This window comes from Hordeum vulgare, chromosome 5H (genome assembly GCF_904849725.1).
Source record: "Hordeum vulgare subsp. vulgare chromosome 5H, MorexV3_pseudomolecules_assembly, whole genome shotgun sequence".
In the NCBI taxonomy this organism is placed as follows: Eukaryota; Viridiplantae; Streptophyta; class Magnoliopsida; order Poales; family Poaceae; genus Hordeum; species Hordeum vulgare.
In genome coordinates this window covers 547,098,278-547,117,238 of record NC_058522.1, presented here as the reverse complement: position 1 = coordinate 547,117,238, position 18,961 = coordinate 547,098,278, and the positions used below count along the sequence as shown (strand labels likewise).

Here is an 18,961-nt window from a genome sequence, read left to right as displayed (position 1 = left end):
AAGGTTGCCTGATAGCAGGATCGCGCCGAGTATTCTCCATTAGCAGTCCATTTCCAGACAAGCTTGTCTGGCTCAGCGGACAAGGTGGTGTGTGTGACGCGCTGCCATGTCGTCAGGTATTGGCCAATCTCTTGCAGCCCCACGACGCCGCGGATGTCTCGGGCCCACGCATTGCCGGCGAGGCCTTCCGCCACCGTCCGCACCCTTCTCCTGTTCTTGGGGATGCATAGGTCCAGCAGGGGTGCTAGCTCGCGAATCGACTGCCCATGCAGCCATCTGTCTTCCCAGAACAGCGCCGATACCACTCTGGCGAAGGCAGCAGCAGGCAGGTCTCCAAGAAAGTCCTGGACAATGGAAAATTAGAGCGCACCTGGCAGATTTCTGTGGTTGAACTGAGTCGATCAAAGCCCCAGCCATGCTTAGTCTTACTTAGCCCAGGAACTCCAGTATAGAGACACACTCGAGTGTTCAAGAGGCGATCAACCAGAACTCTGCAGCTTTGCCCATCTTTAGCTGCAAGACAAGTATTATGATCACTTTAGGATGCAAGTAAATTCCTTCGTTGCATTTCACAGATGAATATTCAGCACTCTGTAATCACTCATGTACATTGCATCTGGATGAATATATGGCGCTCTAAGCGCCATCAGTTTGTTAAAAGAAGGACTGGAGATTTGGGTTTGTTGAAGCCAAAATATTAAGGTACAGATTTAACCATGTGAGATTACAAAACAGAAGCAGTATACATCATGTGAAAAATCAAAAGGCAGCTTCCTGAGAGTGTACGTCAATGTACTATGTGGCTGACTCAAGCTTCGAAAATGAAAAACCCAGCCGTGGTCACAGTTAAAGAGAGAGACAGCTCTCCAAGCATGAAATAAGTGAGGAGTGACACAAACAAATATCATGAGGAAATTTATCCAGATTCCACCAACTCCAACAACCGGTTTGAAACTCAAAGACCAGATAAGGAGGTATCTATTACTCCCTCCGTCCGGAAATACTTGTCCTAGGAATGGATGAATCTAGACTTATTTTAGTTATATATACATCCAATATATTCATTTTTAGGACAAGTATTTCCGGACGGAGGGAGTACTAACTACCACGAGTCAAATCTATTACTAACTACCCAAGCTGCACGTCCAGCACAAACTCAAGACCAGATGAGATCAGGCACCAAATACCACCTGATAGCGCCCAGCGAAGAATTCTAAAGCCCAGAAGCCAAGTTGAGCCAACACATGCCATGCCAGCCGGTTCTTGTCCCGCAGAAGCATTTTTGCGAGCAGCTGATGCTCACCACCACGTAGCCCATCCCACAGCTAGCACCCCTCGCTAGCCAGGCGGCCAACCATCTGATCCTGGACCATTCTTCTGCATCACAAGTTTGATGTGAGAATTGCCGAAGCTCTGAATGTTCAGAACAAGGAGCCGAACCATAGCAAAATTTGAAATATCACGCTTTGAGTTTACCTTCGGAAAAAGGGTCTTCCTGAATCAGACTCCGATTTTCAGAATCATTAGTTGCAACAGGACACATTTTTCTCGAGTATGGACACATGAACATTACTTATGTACAGGACAGGAGCACAACTAAAAAAGTGAGGCCTGAGCCAAGATCAATAGCCAATACCTCAAGTTGCTGTTCGTGAATAGGAGCTTGTTCCTCCCTGGTACTGGACTGTGAACACATTAACCAAACTCAAAATGAAAGAAGAACAAAAGCTGCAGAATCATACATGTAGTATTTAGAAGACCCAAGGGCATTGACTAAGTGCACACAAGACAGTCAGCACACAGATGCCTATCATAGTACTGAGTTATCAAGTCTTCGATAAGCCCTTCAACAAGTTCTTTCTTGCTAGAAGAATATATATGGCACAAATGAACCTTCAGTTCTTCCCAAGAACAAGGCGAACAGGTCCAAGATATATAGATACAAAATAACCAGAATACGAGTGCATGATAGACATCAAGGACAGCACATAAACCCATTACTTCTCCCTTTGCTACCAACTAAAGCGACTAAAAGGACTTCACCCCAAAACAGCTGGCTGATCTGAAGCACGGGAGGCTGGCATGAATCATGCTGGCCTGCTCAGGAAAAGCTGCTGGAGCCGGAGGCGGTGAGGGGAGTGGTAGCCTCAAGGGACGGTGTCAGTGAGGGAGTGGCAGCCTCAAGGGACGGTGTCAGTGAGGAGCGTGGAGCTGGGATCTGAGACGACATGGGCCTCCAGCTTCCTTGAACTGGATGTGGTCGTCTGCCTCAACATGGCCTCTACCTCCGGCTGAAATGCTGAAGGTGGTGGCTCAGAAGGCGAAGCTACTGCACGTGCCGGTTTGGGCCTGTAGCAAGGGTGCCTGGTTTCTCTAGGTCCATCATATTCAAAAGATCGCATAATCATCCCCATGATGTATGGTGCATAAAAGAGATTAGAGGGACTGGGATCCGAAATAAGCAACTCAATCTTGCTGAAGATCAAAGCAATGATGTCGAATGGATTCTGCTCCACAATATGACGTAGGAGGTTCCAGTCATGTCCGTGGATAGTTGCAGACTTGGGATAGATGGTTGTCTTGATAATCTTATTGGCTATGCTAACCAATGGAGAGAGGCCCCTGGTTAGGCCTAATGTGCATTCTGGAGCTGTGTACATGATCCTCTTGTCATCATCATGAAGCAAAAACTCTGAGTGAATTATTGCAGTGTGAACACTGCGAGGAATGCCAAATCTTTCCTCCCATGCTCTTTTGTTGGTAGTGATTCTCCTGCCATCTGCCATCCAAGTAATAGAGCTATTGTCGACGCTGATATGAACTGTAGAGTAAAACTGCCTAATCAGTTCGATGTCCCAATCACAGTGGTAACTGATGATCTTCTCAAGCCCCACATGGGCAAATCTCTGTCTGACACAAGAAAATTCATCTATGCTATCAATGTAGTCCCAGTCTATCCACTTCATTTCATATGACTTGGGCTTACTGTATATGGACTTGTACAAGTCCTGTTGCTCAATGGACCAGAATCTCCTGTCTGTTGCTGTCCTATGCCCCTCATAGTGGTTCCTGCTTCTGAGTTTCTTCAGCTCATCAGAAGGGGCTAGATCGTAGGCCACTGGATCACTGGGACGCACTAGAGAAACTGGAGGCAACTCATTCTCCTTTAGAACTTCAATCACTGACTCCACAGCTGGAGGCGCCACTTGCTCTTCTGAATCAAACTCTGAGTTCTCTGACCAGAAATCCTTTTCTAATGAATGTGCCTTTGTCATATCTAGATCTGATGGGCCGGCCTCATGCATGCACTCATCTGAAGAAGGCTCACCAGGCTCCTCTTGGTGTTCCACTAGAGGAGTTGACCCAACTGCTATAGTGTCTAGCTCGACTGCTTCCTCAACTGCACTTGGATTTGGCTTTATTTGGCTTGTAATGTGTGGAAGAGAATGTGAAGCCGGAAGAGAATCGTCTGCAGCTTCTTTGAATATATCACCAAATGAGCTTGCATAGCTTCCTTGCATTTGCTCTTCAAAGAATGCCATCATTACCTCAGATTCAAAAAGCTCCTTTCGACCCATTCTACTCTCCTGAGAACGCACTACCCCATTGTTTATATTACTCAGTTGCCTGCAAGAGATCAAGGTGAGCGTTATGTTGTTGCCCTTACAGCTGTAAATATAGATGCCTGGTAACAGAATTCAGAACCAGCAAACCTGGTTGGGTCAGGTGAATCAAAGATTCTGTCTTCCAGGGAGCTCTTTGCTTCCCTAGAGTATGGTAGCAATTGTCGCCTGGCATTCTGCAGCTCCACTTCTAGTTTTTCCTGCTGCCTTCTGTGTTGTTCTGCTTCTTCCTCGAGTAATTTCACCTTAGGAGAAATGAAAAAAAAAAATCAGTGCTAAGAAAGAAAAATAAGTGACCAATCAAAACTATTAACATACCAGCAGTGGCAACCTTACCTTTTCTTCCAATGAACACACAGTAGTTTCGGCATCCTCATTAGACATCTCCAATAGCTTGTTTAGTTTATCTTTCTCTTCGGCAAATGTCTTCCTTTCCTCTGATATCTACAAAATAATATTAATTATAAATGGAAGGGTTATAAAAATCATAGATATTTCGTCCATGCCTAATCATGCTGTTTGTAGGGCCTTCTTGGACAAATACTAAAATCTGAATGTATCTATAGATAAGCTGAAAAGATATTCTCATGCGTAAATTTAAAGAATTCCCACAATGCAACATATAATATTGATATAAGTAATGGCATATGGCATTTTTTAATCTACCGTGCACCCCAAAAAGGATAAAAAGCAAAAGCACTCATAAAGAAGAATGTATACATAATTTTGTGTGTGAAACCTTCATAAACAACATAGAAAATTGGGTGAGATCAATGAACTAACAACCTCAAAGCTATCCAAACTAATAGTATGCCTTTAGATAAGCAGAAATGAGCACGTTGCAAAGCACCACTATCTCATAATGAGAATGACTGGAAGTCAGAACAACTAAAACATGCTTGCATCCTAACTAATAGTTGGTTCACAAAGAATGCCACTACCATAATTTGTTGTTCAAAGAAGAAGAAATCTATATGAAAAGACAAAAACTCCGATGAGGTAAACCTAATTGCCTTTCAAGGGGTTACCTCTTTTTCTTTATTCCATGAAATAAGTAATGCTCCAGCCTGATAATCCATTTCTTGCATCTTTATCTCCAGACCTTTAATTCTATCTTCATAGAATGTCTTTGACTGGTCTAGTTGGGACTCCAGCTGACGAGTCTCTTCTTCAATCCTCCCCAGTAATGAAACAAAGTATTGTTCAAGAACCTCCTTCTGCACAAGAGTTTCAATGGATTGATCCAACAAAATCTCTATTCTCGTTGCTTCATCGAGGCTTTGTTTGGCGACCAACAACTCTTTTTTACAGGCATCTAGCTCCTGTTGCAGTGACAACAGCTGTTTTTCTAAGGATATAATCACCTCATACGTTTCACCCATAGCCTGCCTATGGACTTCATCCCTTCCTTGCTCAAGCTCAGTGTTCTTCTTCAGCTCCTTTATTTCCTTTATCAAACTAATCTGCTCCGATTCAACGACATCCAAAACAGATATTGTGTCTTGCAGTTCCTTTTCTTTGGCTTCCTTCTGCCTGCAAGCTTCGAGTGTACGTTGATTCGCTGCTTTCAGCTCATCTCCTAAAGCAGTTGCCCTGACGTCAGCTTCTGCTCGGGCTTTTATCTCCTCCAGAAGAATTGTTTTCGTTATGGCCAACTCCAGCTGCAGGCTCAATGTATCTTCTGAGTTGTTTTGTTCCTTTGCAGGTGCATGAGAGTCATCTTGCTGCGATGTTGACGATACGTTCTGTACACAAAGTCAAATAGCATACGTTAAGATTTTTGTTATTTCTATCACCACGACAACAGACGAGCACATATAAATTCAGAAGCTATTGCACATATTACTCCCTCTCCAATGTGGAGTAGAAGTTATCGAGTTGCTGCGCTTTGGGGCTTGGCACTGCAATGTTGCATCTCTAGGTGCAAAATCAAACTTAGAAGGCACTGGAGGCAGAATAAAACACAAGGATGGTGATGGAAAAGAAGGATAACAACTTGATTAATATGAAGGACGAGGGAGGTGCAATCTGTGGGAATGTTTGATTCTAGCTTCGCAATAGCCCAATCCTACTAGTTATACTGTCTTTTACTTATCTCTAGGATGTTCTGTAATCTTTCAAAAAGTGTTAAGGGGGTCATATAAGAATTGAAAACAGTGACCAGCCTCAGTTTTAACCTTGAAAAAAAAGGGTAATGGCAGTAAATGTATTTCACCTGCACAGTGTGATTCTCCTTCCAGCGCGAGATGGAGTCTCCGACCTTGGAACGTTGGACCTGCGCAGAGTTGGCCCCCGTCGTCGAGAACCCCAACCTCAGGACCGGCTTCGGCTTCCCCAGGATCTTGGTCGGGCGAAGGGGAATGGTCACCGCGCCGACCCTCACCGGGGTCTTGCCCGCTGCCCTGACCCCCAGACCCTTCTTGGGCGTCGGCACCGGCCGCCGGGGCTGCCCGGGCGGCTGGATAGAGCGGAGGGGAGGTCGGGAGGCCGCGCCGGGCTCCGCTGGGGCGTGAGTCGACGCTCCGCCAGGCCGGGAGTTCTCGTCGCCCCCGAACCCGGATGCGGGGGCCCTCTCCGGGGTGCGGCAGAGAGCGCCGCCGAGCTCCCTCGCCATCCTGCGCGCAGCCCGAAAACTCGTCGGAAATCGGAACCAGGGAGGAATGAGAAGGCAATGAAGCAATCGATTGAGCGGTTGGTTGCCAGGAAGCTCCAGCGAGCGACCAGCAATCGCGGCCCTCGGCGGCCGTGCTGCGGCGATGGGGCGGGGGGGAGGCTAGGGTTTTCGCCGAAAATCGACGTGGACGCACCTGAGCGAGGAGGCGGCCGTGGGGGCCAACGCGACGGCGGGTACGGGCCGGAGAGTGGCGGCTGCCGGAGCGAGCTCCCGGCGGCGGCGGACCACGAGCTGCTGGGTGGTGGTGGGCGGAGGACTGCAGTTTGAAACTTTTGGTGGAGAAAAGGTTTGTTGTGCTGTGCTGTGGTTGATGACGCCGGGGGGTCCCACGCGAGGCCATTCGTTGGGCCTGGGCACGGCGGCGGCTCTCTATCCCAGTGGTTGGCGCCTTAAGAGCATCTGCAACACGAAGCGCGCGTCTAAAAAACGAGTTTGCCGTGCCCTGGTCGTTGGCTCCAACAGCGTGCTATAATGCTGCGCGCGCGTCGCTCCAGCAGTGCCCAAAAATGCAGCGCGCTCACAATTTTTTTTAATAAATAAATTGCATTAAATAAAAAAGATACAAAGTTATTTTGCATAGATAGCAACTAGATAGGTAGTTCAAAAACATAGATAGATAGTTCGGTGCTAGATAGTTCGATAAAAAAAAACTAATCCTAGTCGCTCCAGTCATCTGCACCACCATCATCGTCGGTGTCGTCGGAGGTTGACAGCCAGATGTCAAACCAACGTTCATCTTCTTCAGTGAAGAAGGACCTCCCACCTGCATTGACGAGGTCGGCCTGCGCACACGCCAAAGCCTTCCGACGACGTCTGTCCAACCGCTCCTCGCGGCGCCGGCGCGTGTCCTCCTCGCGGTGTCGTTCCCAGTATTCCTGCTCGTAGGCGACGTCTTCCGGGTGGCGCCGGCGCCACTCCGCCATGACCCACTCGTCCTCCTCGGCGACGAGGAGGTGGCGCTGCAGCGCAGTGTGCTCCGCACGGTCTTGTGTGGAGTTTAGACGAGGCGGCGGGGCCAGGTCTAACGCCTGCTGGAGCGTGCGGACGTCCGGGAAATTCATCTGCAGTCGCGGCCTGCCTAGGCGCCACGCCGCCGCGTCGAACGCGCGGGCGGCCTCGTGCGCCGTGTCGTAGGTGCCGAGGCTCAGCCAGAGATCGCCGGAGCGTATCTCGGCGTAGAACCCGCCGTTGGGGCGCTCGCGAACGCCGCGGTAGCCCGATGCAGAACGGCGGCGCGGAGGCATGGTGGCTCGTCGGCGGCGGCGGCGGCGCGAGAGGCAGAGGGAGAGAGAACGCGGCGCGAGAGGCAGGGCAGCGCGCTGCCTTTTATGGGCGTGCGGGACGCGGCGCCGCAAAAATGGCGCGCGGGCTGCCGCCTTTTCGCACGCGGTTTCCCGCCGCCGCTGGAGCGCGCATTTCAGTCCCGCGCGCGGTAAACTGCCGTTTTTTAGCGCGCCGCCTTTTTGCGCGGCTGTTGGAGATGCTCTAAGAGCATCTCCAACAGGCGCGCTTCGCGCCGCGCCTAAAAAACGAGTTTGCCGCGCGCTGGTCGCCTGGTTTGGCGCGTCGCGCAGCGCTGGCTCCAGCAGTAGCTATAAAATGCAGCGCGCGCGCCGCTGCAGCAGCGCCCAAAATGCAAAGAAATATTCATCAAAATGCAATGAACATGTGAAATTTAAAAGTCATGCCCACAAGGTCATCCAACCAAGTTCAAAATGCAAACCAAGTTCATCCAACAAAGTTGAAGACATATAACACATCAATCATCTTCCTCGTCGTCTTCCTCTTCTTCCGAAGACAATTCTTCCGCCTTCGAAGATGAATCTTCCTCCCTAACCTCATCACGCACCGCATCACGTGTAGCTCCGACGGTCTTGGCAAGATCTTCAACGGCATTTTAATGGGTATGTGTGTGAGGCACATCGAAAGACATTCCATCCATGGCCGGAGGTGCACCCATGCCGCCCATGAGAGAAGCAAAACTCATGCCACCCATGCCTCCCATAGCGTTGGAGGGTGCTCCAAAGCCACCCATGGCGCCGAAGCCACCGCCACCCATGCCGCCAAGGACACCGCGACCCATGCCTCCCATGGCGCCGAGCCCACCGCCAACCATGCCGCCAAGGCCACCGCCACCCATGCCGCCAAGGCCACCGCCACCCATTGTGCGGATCATGGCTCTTTTTTGAATCAACACTTCTTCACGGGCAAGGTTGACATATTCCTTTTGCGCATCATCGAACAAAGATGTGTCCAAGAAGAACAAGTGCTTTTCCCATTCCAACAACTTAGCTCGCTCCTCCATGCCCACCTTCCTCTCCTCCAATGCCACTTTCCTCTCCTCGGCGGCCACCCTCCTCTCCTCGGCCGCCAACCTCCTCTCCTCGGCCGCGGCATCTTGGTTCCTTGCCATTTTCCTCACCTCGTTGGCTTCTTTTCTTGCCTTCACAATAGCTTCCATAGCATTTGTGAGCTCATCATCTCCTTTCCTCTTCTTCTTTTCGGTTTTGTCCTTCTTGCACCCATCCGGTCGTTTTGGTTTCGAGTATGAAACCGAGTTGGGTGTGTGGGCTTCTCTTGCCGTCATCAGTTGATGCATCATCCTCCTCCTCATCATCATTCAACTCAATTGTGCGTTTGCGTTTGTTGCTCAAATGCAAATCATCCAAATCTTCACGCTTCTTCCATTTCTCATCATCCTTCAACACTTCGTAGCAATGAGGCAAGGTAAAGATTTTTCCTTTCTTGATCTTCCCCTTCTTGGTTGTCCTCGTCTCTTCTTTGAACAAGTTTTGGGCAATGTTGTACTACAAGAAAAACAAAACAAGTTAGCACTTCGGACACCAAAAACAAGTATGATGAACATGTATGAGATGCCACTTACTCTATCATCCTCATTTGTGCCACTTGGGTTAAGCTTGTCAACTGCCTTTTGTGCGGCCGCCCACTTTTGACAATCCGAGTTGATTGTCGACCATCGGGACCGAAGTGATCTCTCGGAGCGGTCAATTCCACTCACGTTCTGAGCATTAAAGTGTTCTTTCATTCGCCCCCAATAAGCATCTCTACTTTGATCACCTCCAACGGATGGATCCCTCGACACTTGCAACCAAGTATTGCATAGTAATTTGTCATCGTTGGTGGTGTAATTGCCCGCTCTTCCTTTCGGCACCTCGATAATGCCCTCACCCTCCTCGTCCACCTCAAACTCATGGTCGTCCAAATGGATGTCATTAGTTTGAGACCAATGCGAATTGTTGGACCCAACACCCATAGTTGACATGTATGCATCATCGTTGAGACTACAAAGTTTTGTGAACAATGCAAATAAGCTATCTATATGATGATGCATTGAAAAAACAACAAGAAAATAAAAGTTGGAAATTTTTTCACCTTGGGGGCATTTCATCGAACACGTGGTGCGCGTCCGCCGCCGGCTCAACGAGTGAGCTCGCCGACGCTTCGGTAGACGCCGCGCCCGGCCGGCACACTACAACCTTCTTCTTCAGCTTCGAGCTGCCGGAGCCGTCCGTCGTCTTCTTCTTCGCGGATGTTTTTCCTTTCTTCCGCTCCAACGGTGTGGCGGCGGCACGGGACGACGCCGGCGCGACACCACCCGTCGGCGTGGTCATCCGCGGCGGCAAGAAGAGGCTGCGCGCGAGGCCGACGGTCGGCGGAGCTCCGGCGGCGGTGGCGGCGCCAGCGCCAACGCCCGCCGCGCTAGGGTTTTCTGCGGAGGCGGAGGCGGGGGGGGTCGCGGCTGTACAGCGGGGTCAGCGGGGCGCCGGTGTGCGCGTCCATGGTGGCAGGGGCGCCGGTGTGCGCGTCCATGGTGGCGGGGGCGCTGGCGCCGGCGCGCGCGGGAGAAAGGAGGCAGAATAGGGAGAGTTCGCGCGCGCGCTTGAGTCTGCCGCGCGCCGAAGTGGACGCCCGAAATACACAGCGCGGGATGGGGCTATGACCAGCGCGCCCGTTGGAGCTGTCCGCCGCGTTGCGCGCGCGCTATATTTGCCTTTTTTGCCGCGCGGCGCTAGTATAGCGCGGTTGTTGGAGATGCTCTAATTAACCATCCCATTAATCCTTCCTCGCATGTATAGCCAGCAGCGAGCATCCGAAGAAGACAATAGTACTCCCTCTCGGTGTGTGGTCATGTTCATCTTAGCTTATGCATCGTGACGAAAACGAAAAAGAAGAAGAAAAAAGTTGATATTAATTTATTCGGATTTGCTACAACTAGCTGAGTTTTATTTATGATCTCATTTACTTGGACAACCATTGGATCAAAATCATGTTTAGATTAATATTATAATGTCAGTTGGGTGCTCCTATACGCAGGCGCCCGTTCCCGCTCCGGGCGCTTGCAGCGCCTCATGATGGACCGGCCCAATAAGGGTTGACTTCAATAAAAAAGGAAGAAAATAATAAAAAATACAAAAAATAAAAAATCCATATTTTAAAAAAGTTCAAGGATTTTGAAATTTCCATCCAATTTAAAAAACAATACTGATTTCAAAAAAATGTTCATCGAATTTGCAAAAAGTTCATCATTTTTAAAAAAACATCAAATTTAAATAATATTCAACGATTTTGAAATAGAGTTCATGAAATTTTATAAAAGTTCATCATTTTGAAAAAAAGTTCACAGATTTTGAAAAACAATTCACCGATTTTGAAAAAAAGTTCATCATTTTTTTTAAAGTTCATCGAGTTTGAATAAAGTTCACAATTTTTCAAAAAAGGTTCGTTGAGTTTTTCTGAAAAATCCATTGATTTTTCTTTAAAACAAATCAAAGTTGAAGAAATTCATCCATTTTGAAAAAAGTTCATCATAATTTATCAAAAAAATAGTTCATCATAATTAAAAAAAAGTTCACCAAATTTGAAAAAAAGATCGTGCAAATAAAAAGAAAGATGAAAAAACAAAAAAAATAAAAAAGTGAACAAATAGGAAAATAAAAAAGTGAAAAAGTTCACAAGATACAAAAAATTCCACCAATTTGTTAGAAAAGTTCACGAATTTTTAAGAAGTTTCATCAAATTCGAAAAAAGTTCATCAATTTTGAAAAAAAATCATCAAATTTGAGAAAATTTCAACGGATTTAAAAATACGTCATCGAATCTGAAAAAAACTCATCGATTTTAAAAATAAGTCATCGAATCTGAAAAAAGTTCATCGCTTTAGAGAAAGTTCAGTGGATTTTTAAAATAGTTCATCATTTCTTCTAAAAAGTTTATCGAATTAAAAAAAGGGACTGCTAGGCATCCACCGGTGGATTTGTAGTAACCATCCACCACCCTTCTAGCTGTCCGATGTATACGCGTGCACCGTCCGAGCGCCAGTTCAGTCGCTTCCGTCCACCACAAAAAATCTTGAAACAACGCTTCAGTTGTAGAAACAAGCACGCTGGATCTACGCGCGGCCGTCCGATCCGCTCCAGCTGGGCACCTCATAATTCCTGAAACGACGGTCAAGTTGGAGAAACTTTCCCTTTGTTGCAAGAAATAAACTTTGGACCCATTAATTCCTGAAACAACGGTCGAGTCCCAGAAATAATTTGCTTGTTGCAAAAAAAAAATCTTCGTCTTTTTATAACATAGGTACTTTTGCGGAATATTTTTTTGCAACAAAGGTCAATTTTTTGTCTTTATTTTTTGCAACATAGGTGATGTTGTGGAAGGACTTTTGCAACATGAATAATGTTGCGGGAATTATTCATTGAAATAGATGATGTAGTGCGCGGTGTGAACTGATAATTCCTGCAACACAGATAACTTCCAGGTGAATTTTTGCAACAAAGCCTTTGTTGTAGAAAAGCATCAAATTCCCAAATAACATCGCTGGCCAAAACGACGATGGTGGCGATAGGGGAGGCTGGAGCAGAGATCGGGCGTGCCCGCTCGAGCGGTGATCATGGCTGCAACCGGTGCATAGGGAGGCGAGGAGAGGAGCAATCGAAGAGGAAAGTTAGGAGAGAATGACTTGCATCTCAACGGGTGACTTGCAGCTCGAGCGAGGCGGCGACGACGATGCTTGCAACGCCAAGGTGAACGGTGGTTGGGCTGCAGAAGTTGGCCCCTTTCACACCAATGGCGCGGTGGACGGACCCGACGAGGGATCCATGGCGGCCTTCAGCTTGCCCGCGGACGGCAGCCGCGCAGACGCGTCAGGTATGTGTAGTGGATCTGTAGCGGGGAAAATGAGTTACGCGAGAGAGATAGAAAAGCACGGTTGTGCGTCGTTTCAGGAGTGGAGACGTGCGAAGTCTCCAGGACACGTGTCGATCATGCAAGGCGACAGACAAATTTTGCGTGATCGGCCGGCTGATGGTAATCATTTTCCAAAAACAAAATTCATTGTATTTGAAAAAGGTTCGCTAAATTTTGGAAAAGTTCATCAAGTTTGAAGAAAGTTCACCATTTCGAAAAAAGTTCACAAACTTAAAGAAAAAACTCATCAATCTTGAAAATTTTCATTTTTTTTAAAAAAAGTTCATTGGATTTGAAAAGGTTCATCAAATTTTAAAAAAATTCACTGAATTAGGAAATATTTCATCTATTTTTAAAAAATGTGGATGGATGAAAAAAAACGACTGAGGAAGAAGGAAAACTGAAAAGAAAAGAAAATAAAAACAAAACGGAAAATAAAAAACAGAAGGAACAAAAGAAACATGATAAGTAAAAATATGACGTGTCTAAGCATGTCTATTCCTGTTGGCTGGGTGGTAAGACTTAAAGACTGTCCCCTCTGGAGCAGGAGATCCTTGGTTCGAATTGATGGTTGAGAGTGCAGCCCTCTCCTTAATGGGCCTTTTTCTATTTTCTTATGGGGAGCTTCACCCTTTGCACTTATTATTTTTACTTTTAATTTTTTGTTCTTCATTCTTGATTTTTCTTTTCTTTGTTCTGTTTTTTGCTTTTTTTTATTTTCATGGGACAACAATGCATGTCAACCATGCTTCGTTCATGCCATTAGTCGTTAGATCAAATTGCATTGTGATGTTATAAAGGTGGGTTCACAACTACATGGCTTTAAAAGATGTCGTAACTTTACATTTTTAAGATCGATCGTAGGTCCGTTTCTTCAAGAGGTGTCATGACTCCAATTTTCTTAAAAGGGGTCGCAACTAACTTCATGTTTTTATGATGAGAGTGCAGCCCTCTCCTTAATGGGCCTTTTTCTGTTTTTTTATGGGGAGCTTCACCCTTTGCACTTATTATTTTTACTTTTAAATTTTTGTTCTTCATTCTTGATTTTTCTTTTCTTTGTTCTATTTTTTATTTTTTTAATTCCATGGGACAACAATGCATGTCAACCATGCTTCGCTCATGCCATTAGTCGTTAGATCAAATTGCATTGTGATGTTATAAAGGTGGGTTCACAACTACATGTTTTTAAAAGATGTCGTAACTTTACATTTTTAAGATGGATCGTAGGTCCGTTTCTTCAAGAGGTGTCATGACTCCAATTTTCTTAAAAGGGGTCGCAACTAACTTCATGTTTTTATGACAGGTCACAGTTGCAAGTTTTTAAGATGGATTGCAATTGCATATTTTTAAGGGGAGGTGGTAACTGCATGTCTTTCAAGATGGGTCGTACCTGCATGTTTTTAAGGAAATGTCGTAAGTGCGTGTATTTTTAGATGGGTCGCAACTGCATGTTTTAAAAGGAGGTCACAACTGCATGTCTTTTGGGAGGGACCACAACTGCATGTTTTTCAAGAGGGGTTGCAACTGTATGTTTTTAAATGAGACCGCAACTGCATGTGTTTTTAAGGGGCCGCAAGTGCATGTTTACTCAAGATGTTGCAACTATATGCTTTCAAGGGAGGATTACAACTGCATGCTTTTCTAGTTGGGGTGGGGGTTGCAACTACATACTTTCAAGGGGGTCATGACTACATGCTTTCAAGGGGATCGCACTTGCAAGTTTTAAATAGCATCACGACTGCGTGTTTTTCAAAAAGGTCGCAATTGCATGTTTTCTAGCTTTGTCGCAACGGCAAGCCCCAAGCATGGGCATTGAAACCGCATGGTTTCGAAGGTATGTCGTAACTGCAAGTTTTCACGGGTTTGTCGCAATTGCATGTCCCTAAGAAGGAACCACGACTGCATGTTTTCTAAGTTTTCTTGTAATTCCATGTCCCAAAGGGGGAATCATAATTGTACGCTTTCCCAAGGCAGGCGACAACTTCATGGTTTGTAGATTGTCCTACTGCAAGTATTGAAGGGTGGGAATCGAAATTGGACATTTTCAAGGCATGTCACAACTGCAAGTTTTCTTTCGTTTATCGCAACTACATGCTCCTAAGGGGAGGGCACAACTACACAATTTTCAAGGCAGGTCACAATTGCAAGTTTTCTGGGTTTTTAGCAACTCCAAAGTTCCCAAGACTGGAATCAAAATTGTAATTTTTGAAGGGGGCAAATCCCAAGTATGAGCGATTCGTCCACAATGCGATTGTAGCCGGGTGGCAGGCCATTGTCTCGCCAGTTTCATCTCGAGCATTAGACATGCAATTGAAAGTTTTTTAACTTCACTGCAGTTGCACCTGCATAAAGTAACTGCAAATGGTGTCAGAAGGAGTGTTGTCAAGCTAGTTGCATGACCACCACTAGAGTGTAACTATAAGTGTTGCAACCAACTGCAACTGCACGGGTCATCAAGGCGATTGCAAGTGTTGCAACCCTTAGTGCAACTATGGTAGCCCTCCACGTGTCTACAACTGACGGTGAATTTTGTTTTTATTATTCTTTGTTTCCATTTTTTAATCATGATATTTTAAAATCATAAATTGTTTAAATTTTTTTTGATTTTTTTAAATGTTTGTGAGCATTATGTTTTTTACTTCCTGCATTTGACAACATTTTAAAATACAGGGAAAATTTTATATCCATGAACAGTTTTGAAATAGAAAATCACATGGTTTATGATGAAATGGAACAATTGGAAATCTACATGGCTCCATTACTATACTTGCAGCAACTTTTTTGCCAAAGTATTATGGTGAAATGGAATAATTGGAAATCAACGAAATGTCATGGTTAATTAGTTTGTGGTGTCAATTGTTGCTTCGACATTTTTTTCTACAAGTTCTCACCTATCTTTCAGGTCTTTAAACAGCAACTAGTAGTTTTGTTTTTAGTCGTACAACTACTAGTATTAGTAGCTCAAGCATCTTACAAAATTTAATAGTCTTTCAACGGAATAAGAGAAGTTGCTAGGCTAAGTCCAAAATCTTGTCGACCTCTATCCCGCTAACAAAGGAGATGTGACGCATGGCAATAATGATGACGCGATAATCGAGGCATCGTTGCCCCACTTGCCCTGGCGGTTGCGTCATCACCGCGCAACGCGCGGAAATCAAAATTTTGAATCCCGTGAAATTCGGACCTGACAAAGTGACCCTCACGTCTCAAGATCTCGTCGGTCACTCGGACTAACTTTAGGTACTCAAATTCACTCGGACATGCTTCGCAACAGAATCGATCAAGGTGAATGACGAAGATTTCAGCCGAGAGGAAGTTCTATCAAATCCAGCAGTATGTTCAAGATCAGTATGGTGATACGTCTCCAACGTATCTATATTTTTTGATGGTTCCATGCTATTATCTTGTCAACTTTGGATGTTTTATATGCATGAATATGCTATTTTATATTTTTTTGGGACTAACCTATTAACTCAGTGCCAAGTGCCAGTTTCTGTTTTTTCGGTGTTTTTGGCCCATTTTCAGATGGAGTCCAAATGGAATGAAACTTTACGATGATTTTTTTTGGACCAAAAGAGACTCCCGAAGCTTTGGAAGAAGGCCAGATGGGCCACGAGGGAGTCACAAGCCCTGACGCTGCCACCACCCCCTAGGTGGTGGCGACCAGGCTTGTGACCTCCTCGTGGGCCCAACCGATGTAATTCCACCGCCATAAATTCCTATAAATTCAGAAACCTCCAGAAAGAAACCTAGATCGGGTGTTCCGCCGCCGCAAGCCTCTGTAGCCACCAAAAACCAATCTGGAGCCCGTTCTGGCACCCTGTCAGAGGGGGAGTCCATCTCCGGTGGCCATCTTCATCATCCCGGCGATCTCCATGATGAGGAGGGAGTAGTTCTCCCTCGGGGCTGAGCGTATGTACCAGTAGCTATGTGTTTGATCTCTCTCTCTCTCTCGTGTTCTTGAGATGTCTTGATCTCGATGTACCATGGGCTTTGCTACTATAGTTGGATCTTATGTTGTTCTTCCCCCTCTCCCTCTTGTAATGAATCGAGTTTCCCCTTTGGAGTTATCTTATCGGATTGAGTCTTTGAGAACACTTGATGTATGTCTTGCACGTGTCTATCTGATGTGATCAACTTGTGGGTTTGTGACAATTGGGAACCTATGCATATGGGTTGGCACACGTGGATTCATGTGAGTACTTGATGTATGTTTTGGTGATCAACTTGCGGGTTCGTGACATTGGGAACCTATGCACAGGGGTTGGCACACGTTTTGACTCTCTGGTAGAAACTTTGGGGCACTCTTTGAAGTTCTATGTGTTGGTTGAATAAATGATTCTGAAATTATGTGATGCATACCGTATAATCATGCCCACGGATACTTGAGGTGACAATGGAGTATCTAGGTGACATTAGGGTCTTGGTTGATATGTATCTTAAGGTGTTATTCTAGTACGAACTCTATGATGGATCGAACGGAAAGAATAGCTTCGTGTTATTTTACTACGGACTCTTGAATAGATCGATCAGAAAGAATAACTTTGTGGTGGTTTCGTACCCGACAATAATCTCTTCGTTTGTTCTCCGCTATTAGTGACTTTGGAGTGACTCTTTGTTGCATGTTGAGGGCTAGTTATATGATCCAATTATGTTATCATTGTTGAGAGAACTTCACTAGTGAAAGTATGAATCCTAGGCCTTGTTTCCACGCATTGCAATACCGTTCGTGCTCACTTTTACCATTTGTTACCTTGCTGTTTTTGTAATTTCAGATTACAAAAACCTATATCTACCATCCATATTGCACTTGTATCACCATCTCTTCGCCGAACTATTGCACCTATGCAGCTTACCATTGTATTAGGTGTGTTGGGGACACAAGAGACTCTTTGTTATTTGGTTGCAGGGTTGTTTGAGAGAGACCATCTTCATCCTACGCCTCCCGCGGATTGATAAACCTTAGGTCACCCACTTGAGGGAAAATTGCTACTGTCCTACAACCCTCTGCACTTGGAGGCCCAACAACGTCTACAAGGAGAAGGTTGCGTAGTAGACATCAAGCTCTTTTCTGGCGTCGTTGCCGGGGAGGTTAGCGCTTGAAGGTATATCTTTAGATCTTGCAATCGAATCTTTTTGTTTCTTGTTCTTTCGCTGAAAATTACAAAAAACAAGGAATGAGGATGCCTCATATGCTCCATCTTTTCAATGTCTTTCGTGAGCATGATGGGAAGGAAAATTGTGCTCAAGTGTTGAAAGAAGAATTACATAGAATGCTTGGCATAGAATATGTGAATGATGAGCATGATTGCAATCTTCTTAGCATGAATTCTTTGAATACCCATGATGCTAATGATATGCAAAGCCACAAGCTTGGGGATGCTATATTTTATAAAGATGATCTTTTTAGTTCTTCCACTTTGAATGATCAAAATCATTTTGATGAAAGCATACCCCCTATCTATGATGATTATTGTGAGGATAGTTATGCTTTAAAGAATAGGGATGATAAAACTTGTCATACTCTCGAGAACCCTTTTGCTAAACCTTGCTTTTTTTTATTATGGACACAATTTGTAGTGCTTAAGTCTTTTACGATACTCCCACTACTATTATTGAGAATAGATTTCCTTATGTGGAGAGTAGTAAAATTCCTATGCTTGTAGATCATGAAAATAAAGCCTTAGGTTTTGGTTATATTGTTGAATTCATTCATGATGCTACTGAAAATTACTATGAGAGAGGATCATATGATTCTACTTATTGCAATAGTATCAAGCTTCCTCTCCATATGTTGAATTTTTTTAAGCTATGCTTGTTTTGCCTTCCTATGCTAGTTGATTCTTGCTCCAATAAATTGTTTGATCACAAAATCCCTATGCATAGGAAGTGGGTTAGACTTAAATGTGCCAGCATTTGCTCCATGATGCTCTCGTTGTGTTTCAATCCTTACCTTTTATGTGAGCATCATTGAAATCAATGCCTAGCTAAGGGCGTTAAATGATAGCGCCTTGTTGGGAGGCAACCCAATGAATAAATTTTTCTTTGCTTTTTGCTTCCTAATTTGTTTTCTCCACAGCATCATAATTCTGTTATGATTGTGTCTTTTGTGTTTATTTTTGTGTTTGTGCCAAGCAAAACCGTTATGATTAGTCTTGGTGATGATTGTTTGATCATGCTGGAAAAAGACATAAACTTTCTGCTCACGAAAAGAATTGTCATTTTTATTCTGTAAGAGCTTTTGAGTTGATTATTTTTTATGTTGATTTCTATGCAATTTCTTCAGACTTTCGTAATTTTTCAGATTTGTTGAAGTACCAGAAGTATACGAAGTATACAGATTGCTACAGACTGGTCTGCTGTTAACAAATTCAGTTTTTGTTGAGTTGGTTGCTTATTTTGATGAAACTATGGATAGTATCGGAGGGTACTAGCCATGGAAAAGTGAAAATACAAC

The 18,961-nt window shown here is 45.0% G+C and overlaps 1 protein-coding gene across 1 annotated transcript; it reads right to left on the bottom strand.

The window, feature by feature from the left end:
* Positions 1-1,729: 1,729 nt before the first annotated feature.
* LOC123397231 lies at positions 1,730-9,929 on the bottom strand. Its single transcript, XM_045091862.1, has 7 exons — positions 9,714-9,929; positions 6,431-6,666; positions 5,839-6,238; positions 4,652-5,368; positions 3,960-4,067; positions 3,714-3,868; positions 1,730-3,627 (listed from the first exon to the last, which is right to left on the bottom strand). The coding sequence occupies exons 1-7, from the start codon at positions 9,927-9,929 to the stop codon at positions 2,181-2,183; spliced, it is 3,279 nt and encodes a 1,092-aa protein (XP_044947797.1). The 3' UTR covers positions 1,730-2,180.
* Positions 9,930-18,961: the final 9,032 nt, after the last annotated feature.